Source organism: Loxodonta africana, chromosome 13 (assembly GCF_030014295.1).
Source record: "Loxodonta africana isolate mLoxAfr1 chromosome 13, mLoxAfr1.hap2, whole genome shotgun sequence".
Classification (NCBI taxonomy): domain Eukaryota; kingdom Metazoa; phylum Chordata; class Mammalia; order Proboscidea; family Elephantidae; genus Loxodonta; species Loxodonta africana.
Window position 1 is genome coordinate 6,778,702 of NC_087354.1, and position 13,674 is coordinate 6,792,375.

The 13,674-nt window shown below is 38.4% G+C and overlaps 1 protein-coding gene across 1 annotated transcript in view; it reads right to left on the reverse strand.

Moving 5' to 3' along the window:
* The window catches only part of LOC100664120 (P protein), a 151,854-nt gene that overhangs the window by 118,337 nt on the left and 19,843 nt on the right, over window positions 1-13,674 (reverse strand). Inside the window, exon 9 of the mRNA XM_064296177.1 lies at window positions 11,335-11,473. Coding sequence (XP_064152247.1) covers window positions 11,335-11,473 — 139 coding nt within the window. The remainder of the gene's footprint in view (window positions 1-11,334; window positions 11,474-13,674) is intronic.

Below are 13,674 nucleotides of genomic sequence, written 5' to 3' on the forward strand. Positions count from 1 at the left end.
AACTGTAACATATGTTTCCTTCTAGAAATTTTAAAGGTTTAGGCTTTACAGTTAGGTTTTACATTTATGGCTATGATCCACCTTGATTCAATTTTTGGATATAGTGAATGGTATGAATTTCATTTCTGTACATACGAATCTCAAATTGTTCCAAGACCGTTTGCAGAAAACACAACCCTTTCTCCACTGAATTGGCTTTGCACTTTTGTCAAAAATCAGTGTGTATGTATGTGTGGGTCTATATCTGGGCTCCCTACTTTCTCCATTTATTTATTTTTCTATTTATCACACTGTTCTGATTATTGTGGCTTTATAATAAATCTTGAAATTACGTAGTATAAGTCCTCCCATACTACACGATTTCAAGACTTATTCCTTCCACCCCACCACCCATTGACAATTTGTCCTACTGTGGTGGCTTATAGAATTCATCTACATTCAACCATTTCAGTAGGCAGCATATGATCAGAAACTGATGGGACTGAAGGAAGAGGTCCAAGCTGCACTGAAAGCACTGGTTTAAAAAAAACAAAAAAGGCTCTAGGTATTGACAGAAAACCAATCGAGATGTTTCAATAAACAAATGCAGCTCTGGAAGTGCTCACTCATCTATGACAAGAAATTTGGAAAACAGCTACCTGGCCAAGGACTGGAAGAGATCCGTATTCATGCCTATTCCAAAGAAAGGTGGTCAAAAAGAATGCAGAAATTACTGGACAATGTCATTAATATCACAGGCAAGTAAATTTTGCTGAACATCATTCAAAAGCGGTTGCAGCAGTACATCAACAGGTAACTGCCAGAAATTCAAGCTGGATTCAGAAAATGACGTGGAACAAGGGATATTATTGCTAATGTCATATGGATCCTGGCTGAAAGCAGAGAACACCAGAAAGATGTTTACCTGCATTTTATTGGCTATGCAAAGGTGCTCGACCATGTAGATCATAACAAATTATAGATAACATTGTGAAGAATGGGAATTCCAGAGTACTTACTTGTGCTCATGAGAGATCTGTACATAGATCAAGAGGCAGTAGTTCAAAAAGAACAAGGGGATACTGCGCAGTTTAAAGTCAGGAAAGATGTGTGTCAGGGTTGTACCCTTTCACCATACTTATTCAATCTGTATGCTGAGGGAATAATCTGAGAAACAGGACTATATGAAGAACAAGCCATCAGGATTAGAGGAAAACTCATTACCAACCTGCATTATGCAGATGACACAACCTTGCTTGCTCAAAGTGAAGAAGACTTGAAGCACTTACTGATGAAGATCAAAGATCACAGCCTTCTGTATGGACTACACCTCAACATAAAGAAAACAAAAATCCTCACCATGGGACCAGTAAGCAACATCATGATAAACAGAGAAAAGACTGAAGTTGTCAAGGATTTCATTTTACTTGGATCTACAATCAATACCCATGGAAGTAGCAGTCAAGAAATCAAAAGATGCAATGCATTGGGCAAATCTGCTGCAAAAGACCTCTTTAAAGTATTAAAAAAGCAAAGATGTCACACTAAGGTGTGACTGACCCAAACCATGATGTTTTCAATCACTTCATATGCACGCAAAAGCTGGACAAGGAAGAAGGAAGACCAAAGAAGAGTTGATGCCTTTGAATTGTGGTGTTAGCGAAGAATATGAATATACCACAGACTGCCAAAAGAATAAACACTTCTGTCTCAGAAAAAGTACAGCCATAATGCTCCTTAGAAGCAAGGATGGTAAGAATACATCTCACATACTTTGGACATGTTATCAGGAGCAATCAGTCCTTGGAGAAGGACTTCATGCTTGGTAAACTAGAGGGTCAGCAAAAATAAAGGAACACCCTCAATGAGATGGATTGACACAGTGGCTGCAACAATGGGCTGAAGCATAACAACAATTGTGAGGACGCCACAGGGCTGGGCAGTGTTTCATTCTTCGTACATAGGGTCACTATGAGTGGAAACTGACTCAATGGCACCTAAAAACAAAAATGGTGGCTTGTATGTTGCTATGAGGCTGGAAGCCTCAGTATTTCATATACCAGCGGGGTCACCCATGATGGACACGTTTCAGCAGAGCTTCCAGACTAAGACAGACTAGGAAGAAAAGCTTGGTGAGCTACATCTGAAAATTAGCCAGTGAAAACCTTATGTACAATAACAGTATATTCTCTGATAGACCGCTGGAAGATGAGTCTCCCACCTGTCCCAGGTTGGAAGTCACTCAAAATACAACTGGGGAAGAGCTGCCTTCTTAAAGTAGAATTGACCTTAATGATACGGGTGCAGTAAAGCCTTCAGGACCTTCAGGGGCTGATGTGGTAAGACTCAAAATGAGAAGTAAAACCTGAAAACATCCATTAATAACTGGATTGTGGAATGTACAAAGTCTAAATCAAGAAAAATTGGAAGTTGTCAAAAATGAAATAGAACTTTTGAAGTTCGATATCTTAGTCCTTAATGAGCTGAAATGGACTGATAGTGGCCATTTCAAATCTGACAATCATATGGTCTATTACACCAGAAACAACAAACAGAAGAGGAATGACAATGAATTCATCATTAAAAAGAACATTTTGAGATTCATCCTGAAGCATGACAGGGTCAGTGATATGTTAATATCCATATGCCTACAAGGAATACCAGGTTAATATGACTATTATTACATACCAACCAGGAATGCCAAATATGAAGAAATTTAAGATTTTTACGAACTGTTGCAGTCTTAAATTGATGGATTGTGCAATCAAGATTCATCGATAATTATTGGTGATTGGAATACAAAAGTTGGAGACAAAGAAGAAGGATCAGTATTTGGAAAATACAGACTGGGTGATAGAATGAAACCAGAAATTTCATGATAGCATTCCTCAAGACCAATGAGTTATTTATCAGAAATACTTTTTTTCAACAACATAATTGACAACTGTACATGTCACTTTGAGGACTAGGGTGTGCCTGACCCAAGCCATGGTATTTTCAATTGCCTCATATGTATGTGGAAACCCTGGTGGCATAGTGTTTAAGAGTTATGGTTGCTAACCAAAAGGTTGACAGTGCAAATCCACCAGGCACTCCTTGGAAACTGTATGGGGCAGTTTTATTCTGTCCTATAGGGTTGCTATGAGTCAGAATCGACTCGACGGTGACGAGGTTTATTTATTTTTTTTTCATATGTATGTGAAAGCTGGACAATGAATAAGGAAGATCAAAGAAGAATTGATGCCTTTGAATTATGGTGTTAGTGAAGAATATTGACTATACCACGGACTGCCAGAAGAAAGAACAAATCTGTATTGGAAGAAATACAGCCATAACGCTCCCTAGAAGCAAGGATGGTAAGACTTCATCTCATGTAATTTGGACGTGTTATCAGGAAGAACCAGTTGCTGGAGAAGGGCATCATGTTTGGTAAAGCAGAGGGTCAGCAAAAAAGAGGAAGACCCTCAATAAGATGGACTGACACAGTGGCTGAAACAGTAGGCTCAAACACAGCAATAATGAGAAAGGCACAGGACCAGGCAGTGTTTCATTCTGTTGCACACAGGCTTTCTATGAGTCAGAACTGACTCCACGGCACCTAACAACAACAACAACATACATGTAGACCTTGCTGGGTAGATTACACAGGAATAAAATCAACCATATCTGTGGAAAGAGACTATAGATAAGCTCAACATCCCCAGTCAAGACAAAGCCAGGGGGAGGTTGTGCGAGTTCAAGTTGAAGCTGAAAAAAATAAAACCAAGTTTATGAGAGTTGAAATATGATGCTGAATACATCCAGTCTGAATTTAGTGACCATCTCAAGAAAAGATTTGACACACTGAACACTAATAACCAAAGACCCAACAGTTGTGGGGAAACATCAAGGGCATCATACTTGAGGAAAGTAAAAAGTCAAAGGTCATTAAAAAAATACGAAAGAAGAAAAAGACCAAAATGGATATCAGAAAAGACTATGAAACTTGGTCATAAATACTTGACCAGAGTAGCTAAAGTTAAGAGAATAAATGATAAGTAAAAGAGATAAACAGAAGATTTAAGAGTGGCTTAAGAAGACAATATTACAGTGAAATGTGCAAAGACCTCGAGTTAGAAAACCAAAAGGGAAGAACATGATCAGCATTTTTCAAGCTGAAAGAACTGAAGAGAAAATTTAATCCTGGAATTGCACTGCTGAAGGATTTTATAGGCAAAACCATTGAATGATGCAGGAAGCATCGAAAGACAATGGAAGGAACACACAGTCACCCTACCGAAAAGAACTGGTCAACATTCATCGATTTCAGGGGGCAGCAGATGATCAAGAACCACTGGTACTGAAGGAAAAAATTCAAGCTGCACTGAAATGATTCACAAAACACAAGGTTCCAGGAATTGACAGGATATGAACTGAGATGCTTCAACAAACTGATGCAATGCTGGAAACACTCACTCATCTACGTCAAGAAATTTAGAAGACAGATACCTGACCAGCTAATTGGAAGAGACTGATATTTGTGCCCATTCCAAAGAAAGGCAAGCAAATGGAATGCAAAAATTATTGGACAATACGATTAATATCATATGCTAGCAAAATTTTGCTGAAGGTAATTCAAAAACAACTGCAGCTGTACATTGACAGGGAAATGCCAGAAGTTCAAGCCAGATGCAGAGAGGCCATAGAATGAAGTATATCACTGTTGATGTCAGCTGGATCTGCGCTGACAAGAATACCAGGGAATTCTTGAAAGCAGAGAATACCAGAAAGATATTTATTGTGTTTTATTGACTATATGTTAGCATTTAACTTTGTGGATCATAACAAATTATGGATAGCATTACAAAGAATGAGAATTCCAGAGCATTTAATTGTGCTCAGGCAGAAACTGTATATAGATCAAGAGGCTGTCATACAAATAAAACAAGGGGATACTGTGTGGTTTAAAGTCAGAAAAGGTATGTGGTAGAGTTGTAACCTTTTACCTTATTTATTCAATCTGTATGATGAACAAATAATCCAAGAAGCTGGACTATATAAAGAAGAATACAGCATCAGGAATGGATGGAGAAAAATGACACAACCTTGCTTGCCAAAAACGAAGACAACCTGAAGTACTTAGTGATGAAAGGGAAAGACCACAGTGTCTTCAGTATGGATAAATCAGAAAGAAGAAAATGAAAATCCTCACAAGTCGTCTGATAAAAAATATCATGATAAATGGAGAAAAAATTAAAGTTGTCAATGATTTCATTCTACTTGGGTCAATAATCAATAGCCATGGAAGCAGCAATCAAGAAATCAAATGACATATTGCAACTGTGCTTCAAAAAAACCAAAACCAAACCCGTTGCCATCGAGTCCATTCTGACTCATAGCGACCCTATAGGACAGAGTACAACTGCCCCCTAGAGTTTCCAAGGAGCGCCTGGGGGATTCGAACTGTTGACCTTTTGGTTAGCAGCCATAGCTCTCAACCACTACACCACCAGGGTTTCCTGTGCCTCAAATGACCTCTTTAAAGTTTCAAAAAAGCAAAGATGTCATTTTGATGGCTGAGGTGCCCCTGACCCTAGCCACTGTCTTTTTAATCATCTCATATGCATGGAAAACCTGGATAGTGAAAATGGAAGACATAAAAAGAATTAATACATTCAAATTGTGATGTTGGCAAAGATTATTGAGTATATCGTGGACTTTCAAAAGAATGAACAAGTCAGTCTAAGAAGAAATACAACCAGAGTGCTTCTCAGAAGCAAGGATGATGAGACTTCGATTTGCTTACTGTGGACACATGAAAGACCAATCTCTAGAAACAGACATCATTTTGATAAAATAGAAGATCATTAAAAACAAGGGAAACCCTCAATGAGCTGGCCTGGCACAACAGCCACAACAAAGGACTCAAACATACCAACCGTCGTGAAGACGGCACAAGACAGGACAACAAACATTATGTTCTGTTACATAAGGTCACCATCAGTCACAACCAACTGGACAGCAGCTAAGAACAAGAAATCCCTTCCATTTTGTTCTTCACCTTCAAAGGTGTTTTGGACATTCTGGATACTTAGAGTTTCTACGTAAATTTTAGAATCACCTTGTCAATTCCTACTAAAAAAAAAGCCTGCTATCATTTTGATGGAGATTGCATTGAATCATTTTGATGGAGATTGCATTGAATCTATAGATCAACTTGGGGAGAACTGCTATGTTAAATATCGAGTCTTCTGACCCATTATAAAAGTATTTATTTAGGTTTTCCTTAATTTTTCTATGTAATATTTTGTGGTTTTCTGTATACAGGTCTTACATATATTTTGTGGGACTCATTCAAGAGTATTTTACATATTGATGCTACTGGAAATGATATTGGTAATAGTGATGTCATCCCTCCTATTTTCCTCATCAGTGTAGCCAGAGATTTATCAATATTATTTACCTTGTCAATAAACTAGTTTTTCCTTTCATTGATTTTTCCTATCATTCTTCCACTCTGGTCTTTATACTATTCTTTTTTCTGCTTACTTTTAATTTAATTTGCTCTTCTATATCTAGTCTTTTAGGATGGAAGCTGATGTCATTGATTTATTTCTTCTTTTCTAGTAGAGGGTTGCTATGATTCAGAATCAATTCAATGGTAACAGGTTTAATATAGGTGAATAAAACCAAAGAAAAAAACCAAACCCACTACTGTGATTCCAACTCATAGCCACCCTATAGGACAGAATAAAACTGTCTCATAGGATTTCCAAAGCTGTAAATCTTTATGGAAGAAGATTGCCACATCTTTTTCCCTGGGAGTGGCTGGTGGGTTCAAACCGCTGAACTTTCAGTTAGCAGCAGAGTGCTTTAACCATTGCACCACCTTCTAAATATTGCTTTAGATCAGGGACAAGCAAACTCTGGCTTGCATACTAGCCATGTTTTTAACAAACAAATCTTTACTGGAAAACAGACATACCCATTCACTTATACACTGTCTACTGCTGCTTTTGTGCTACAATGGCCAAGTCGAGTAGTTTCGAAAGAGACTGCATGGGCCTCATGCCTATAATATTAACTATTTGGCCATTTAAGAAAAAGTTTGCTGACTTCCTGCTTTAGAAGATTTTGCAAGTTTTTATATGTTCTGTTTTCATTATAATTCAGTTCTAAATACATTCTATTTTCAATTTTAATTTTTTCCTTCACCCTTGACTCTTGGGTTATTTAGAAGTATGTTATTCAGCTTCCAGATATTTGGGGATTTTCTAAATGTCTTTGTTATTAATTTCTAATTCAATTTCACTGTGGTCAGAGAACATATTTTGTATTACTTGAATCCTTTCAAATTTATGGAGATTTGTTTTATGTCATAGAATACAGTCTATCTTGTTTAAATGTCTCATGGGAACACATTTCTGATATTGTTAGGTGTTTTCTGCAAATATCAATTAGGTCAAGTTGAATGATAATGCCATTCAAGTCTTCTATACCCTTGCTGATGTTCTGTCTACTTGTTTTAGCAATCGTTTTTTTATAATTATAAATTATATTTATAATTATCTGTTGCTTCTTGCAGTTCTTTCAGCTTTCATTTCATGTATTTTAAAGTTTTGTCATTGGTTGAATGCCTAGGATCGTTATATCCTCTTTATGAATTTCTCTCTTCATCATTGTGAAATGTCCCTCTTTAATCCTGGTAATATTGTTTGCTCTGCAATCTTCTTTGTCATATTAATATACTCATTTTGTTATATTAAAATAACCACCCCAGCAATCTTCTGATAATTATTAGTGTACTATGTTTTCTGCCATTCTTACTTTTAGCCTGTTTGTGTCTTTGTACTTTAAGTGTGTCTTGTAAACAGCATATAGTTGGATCAGGCTTTTTGTTCCCTGCCTTTTAACTGGGACAATCCCTGCTTTTAATTGGGATACTGTCTATTTACTTTTATGTGATTATTCATATGGTTGGGCTTAACTCTTGGTATTTAATTCATGTTTGTCCCATCTATTCTTTGCTTTCTTTTTTCTGCCTTTTTTTTATTGTATTAGGTGAATATTATTTATGATTCCATTGTGTATCTTTGCTGGCTTATTAGCTGTTACTCTTTGTCTTGTCATTTTTATGGTTGATTTAGAGTTTATAGCACACGTTTAATTTGTCGCAGTCTACCTTCAAGTGACATTACGTCAACTTACATATAGTGTAAGAACCTTACATTAAACCCCAGTGCCGTCGAGTCAATTCTGACTCATAGAGACTCTACAGGACAGAGTAGAACTGCTTAGTGTACTTTAATTTCTTCTCTCCTGGTATTTATGATATTGATGTCATAATCTTACTTGTGTATATGTTATAAACCCTCTAAAATTGTTATTTTAGTTAAACAATTATCTTAAAGATATTTAAATAAGTACAAAAATCATATTAATTTACTCATGTAGTTATTATTTCTGGTGCTCTTCATTTCTTTGTGTAGATCCATGTTTCCATCTGGTATTATTTTTCTTCTCCCTTAAGGACCTTCTTTAGCATTTCTTGCAGCACGGGTCTACTCCTGATTAATTCTTTTAGCTTTTATGTATCAGAAGAAGTCTTTTGTGTGTGTGTGCATATAAGGAAATAATATTTTCACTGGTATTTGGACATTATTTTTCTTTTAGCACTTTAAAGATGTTGTCCCATTATCTTCTCACTTGCATTGTTTCTGAAGATAAATCTGTTGTCATCTTTATCTTTTTTTCTCTTTGTATGTAATGTCTTCTCTCCATGGCAGCTTTTACATTTTTTTCTTTATTACTGCTTTTATATAATCTGAATATGATGTGACTTAGTGTAGTTTTCTTGTGTATTGGGTTCACTTCTTGATCCTGTGGGTTTATACCATTCATAAAATTTAGAAATATTCAGATTATATTTTTCTTCATTTTTTTCCTGTTCCGTGCCCTTCTTTGGAACTAGAATTACACGTTAGGTCACTTGAAGTTTTCCTGTAGTTTACTAATGTTTTTCATTTCCTGTTACCATTTCACTTTTTGCTTCATTTTTAAAATTTTTTATTGCTATGTTTTCAAGTTGACTAACTTTTTCTTCTGCAACCTCTAATCTGCTATTAATTTATCCTGTGTGTTTTTTCTCTTGAACATTATAATTTTCATCTCTAGAAATTTTATTTGGGCTTTTATATCTTTTGTATTTCTACTTAACAAGCACCTGGAACACAGTTATAATAATATTTTTAATGTCCTTTCCTGTTAATTCTAACATTAGTGTCTGTTCTGGATTGGATTATAATTTTCTCCTTGTCCATAGGTCATATTTTCATGCTTCTTTCCAAAAAGATTGCCTAGTAAATCTTTTATGCGATGTCCGGCATTGTGAATTTTACCCTATGTGTTGCTGGATACTTTTGCATTCCCATAAGTATTCTTGAGGTTTGTTCTGGAATGAGCTGAATTATTTAGAAACAGTTTGATTCCTTGGGGTCTTTATTTTAGTATCTTTTAGGTGGAATCAGAACAGTGTTTAGTCTAGAACTAATTATTCCCCACTATTTTTTTTATTTAGGTAAGACACTTGTGGGTAGTCTACCTACTGCCCCATGAATTAAGAGGTTTTCTAGTCTACCTAGCAGGAACAGACATTATTCCAAGTCATATCTTAGTAGCAAGCACTCTTCCTTCTAATCTTTTTTGGGTTGTTCTCCTCCTGGCCTTGAAGAGTTCCTTCACATGTGTGCGCTGATCTGAATACTATGATGAATATTCAAGGGGAACCCTCTTGATCTTGGGGGTTCTCTCTGTGTGTAGCTATCTCCTCTCTGTTAGTCTATCCTATGAACTCTAGCCACCTTGGTCTCCCAATATTCTAAGTTCCATTTCCTCAACTCAGGGAGTCCAATGGGCTCACCTAGATTTCTTTCTCTGTAAGACATCCTGGAAACTCAAGGCAGTGACCTGGGCAGTCACAGGGCTCACATCATTTGTTTTCTGTGTGTCTCAGGGATCACGGTCTTTTGTTGCTTGATGGCCATTGTCTTGATAACCATTGTTGCATTTATTTTTTTTATTACTGTCTCAAGCAAGAGAACAAATCCAGCACCTTATACTGATCAAAAGCAGAAGTTGTGCTATCTTTTCTATCCATGAACAACCACACACAAACATTCTTGGAGACTATGTGCACGAAAATAATAAGAAGAGTTTCTTCTTGGTGGTGAGATTATAAGAAATTTTTTATTTGTGTATATTTCTGTGTGTGATTTCTATTTTCTACAATGTATTATTGTACAATAAAAACAATAAAGCAAATATCAGTTTTTTAGAAATAGTTCTGTCCTATAGATACACCCTGGGTGACAAACTGCCCTAGAACTAATTACAGGTCTCTGTCATCCTCTGATGCATACAAGGTGACATGATTATAAAAAAAAAAATTATGGGCAGAGTAAAATCTATGCGATGACTCAACTCACCAGCAAGGCTGGGGAATGTTACCAGGTGGTGTCCCAGGGCACCCAGGCAGTGTAAAGTTTAGCCAAAACATCCAAGTTATACCTGAATATCTAGAATGGTGTGGCCCAGAAAGTGACCACCAACATCTTAGAACCATGAACTCTCAAAGGTTTAAATATTTTTATGAAGGATGGCATGCATATACAAGTACACTTCACATTCACAAAAACACATTATATTAAATAAAATAATAAAGCATTTTTACTGATACCTTAGAGAAGCGAGACTGAAAAACTTTTGATGACCAAGAATGAAAAATGCAGCCTAATTACATAGTTCTAATTTAACCCTTTAAGATATATAAATACTATTTGCATTCTCTTTAATACTTTGCCTTTGTTGTAGTGAAAAAATTAATTCTATATTAATAATTATAAGGGCCTTTAAAGAATGTCTAAAGCCCTTCATTTTCTGAACCTTTTTTTAAAAAATTCTTAAGTTTTTCATCAGTGAAGAATCACCATCAGTGGAGGTTTCATCCACCACAGTTGAGAAGAAAATCCCACATCTTCAATGAGAGGAGACAGATCATTTTGTTCTCAATATTAGTCGAGAGAAACCTCAGCTCTACTAATATAATTAACATAATATAATACACTGTGATTAAATAGATCATTTACTCAATTATTTCTTTTAAAAGTTATCAGGATGAGAGTGAAACCAATTTAGACCACTTAGCTCTACATTGGAGGGCCAGTCAACTAATATCCCACTCTTGACATGGCCAATATCCTTACTATGAACACAGAGATGAGTTTGATTTCTAATAAATGTATTCGTGTTGAATAGAGTTCTAAGTGGGAAAGATGAAGTCTACATTTATTTTAAGTAACCCTGTATACTAGTACATACCATCTTCCTCAACTCCTGGTTGGAAACAATAATGACATTTGGCGGGTCCCCAATGGCAGTGGCAGCTCCTCCGATGTTTGTGAAAATCACTTCTGCGATCAGGACTTGTCTTGGATCAAGGTTCAGTACCTCACATAATCTGTCACAAATAGAGGAAAATGAAAGTTGTCCCTCATTTTCATATCTTAAAAGGCCTGTGGGCAATCCAAATATTTTCAGAACACTTGCTTGTACAAGGAAGGCACACAAACACAGCTATGGGAAAGACTGGGAGACAAACAATGACAACAACACTCTGAGAGATTAGAACTCAGGTTAGAGCTGACTCTGAGACTATTTCTTCCCAAAGTTAACCCACCACATGACCTATCAGTCTGATGCCCCTGGCCCCACAGGTCTAGAGGGAGTTTCCCTTGGGTAGGTCCCCCCAGAAGGGCTGGCCCTAGCCCAGACTTTCCAAGGCTGGCTGTTGGGCAGCAGAGAAGCACCCTGCCCAACAGTGCATACCAACCCTATCGCCAGTCTCTCCTTCCCCTCCCCCTACCCGTCCCTTCTATGATGTGGAATCCGTTTCCCTCAGTCCATAAGCTCCCCCTCACCTCTTCCCTTTAGCTGCTAAACATGGGCTTCTTCCTTGTGAAATGAACACACACCCTATAGCACTGCGTCTCACATGGAGCTGTTCTCACTAGAGTCATCTCAGAGCTTTTAAAGTCCTATTATCTAGGCCCACCCACACCAGTGCCCAGTTTCAAGTTCCCAGGTGATCCGACAGTGCACATATGTGATAACAGTGCTCTAAAGAGAGTTTAGAAAATGCATCACAACATCCTCCCCACCTGCCCAGCCTGCACTTCCCACTTCTACACAGAAATTGGGCCTTCGGTCTTCAGGCCGGCAGGAGGTCCTACTGAGTTCAGGGATCCTTCTGTCAGAGTGAGTCACACAGCCCTTCTCTTGGCTGGTCTCAGGGAGACACTGGCCAATGGAGCCACACAGAAGCTAATGAAATAATAATGTTTGGGGACCCAAAGCAGAGGTGGCCCCACAAATGAGCGTCAGACCCCCAGTCATCAACATCACTCAGTGGAGAAGGTTCACAAGGATCTGTTTCCAGCAAGAAAACAACAGGTGTGCATTAATAAACCACCCAGGCAATGCACAGAGAAAATATGCAGTCTGAACTGGCCAGAGATTCCTACTTTTCAGTCCAAAGGCAAAATGAAAGCACCAAAGCTTGAAAGTTGTGAAGAACATGATAACACGTCACTCATAGAACTGTAAATCTTGAATCTTGAAAGACGTGATTTTAGCCTAATAAGTGGAATCACTGCCATAACATAAAATGAGAAAGCCAAATCCTGGAGAAGTGAGGATATCACTTGATTCTGACAAGGCTAAACAGACCCACTCGGTGAGAACCACACAGGCATTCTGGGAACACAATGCCTCCTGGCCAAGGAGCTACTTCCAGAAGAGTGCAACACTGCGCTGAGACTTGGCACAGTCAGTTAATATGGTGGCTTTCAAATAAGTGTCTGCTACAGAGAGCTCTGGTTGGAGGAGAGCAGGTGTGTGGCCTGGAATCGTGCCCTGGGGCCTGCTTCTTGCCCCGAAGTGTCCAAAGGGCACAATTTGAAACACTGGTAGTGCAGGTTACCCTTCTTAATGCCCTCCAAACACTTTCACTCCATCATTCATTTATCCTCAGAAGAACCCCCAAGTACTGAGAGGTGACAGTGTGCCACCCTGCCCAGGAAAGGTGGTAGGTCCAGCCTCTCCCACTCTGAATCCCTGTCTAAACATGGGTTAGGACAAGAGCCAGCAAATTGGCAGACCTGGGCCAGAGCCCAAATCTGCCACAGCAACAGCAGGGAACCAACCGGGCAGTGCAGGCCTCTGTTAGGTAGAGGTACAGGGAGCAAGTCAGCTCCTCCTACTTTTCCTCCTCTCCTCCCCTCCCCACACTCCAACTCCCACTTTCTCTATGATTCTCCATTCTCCAGATGCCACATACCTTCTCCCCAGGATTCTTCTGAGCTGAGCTGGCAGTAGCTCCCTACAGCAATTTTGAAGGCACCTGTGTCATAAGCCTCAGGGTCCAGGTAGGCTCCTCATCTAATCTAACTCCCAAACAGGTCATCACTTTGATGACACAAACCAGAACGTGTAGCTGAAGGACCTGCTAATGCTGGCCACTCCCTGTAAGCCCTTGAGGGGGTGCCTGTCCTGTCCCTCTGTACTCCCAGGGCCGAGCCAAGTGCTGCACATGACAGGTCTAAGCAGGGAGGACACAGGCCTGGGGCCCAAGGCTGACAGAACAAAGAATATAAGTGTGGA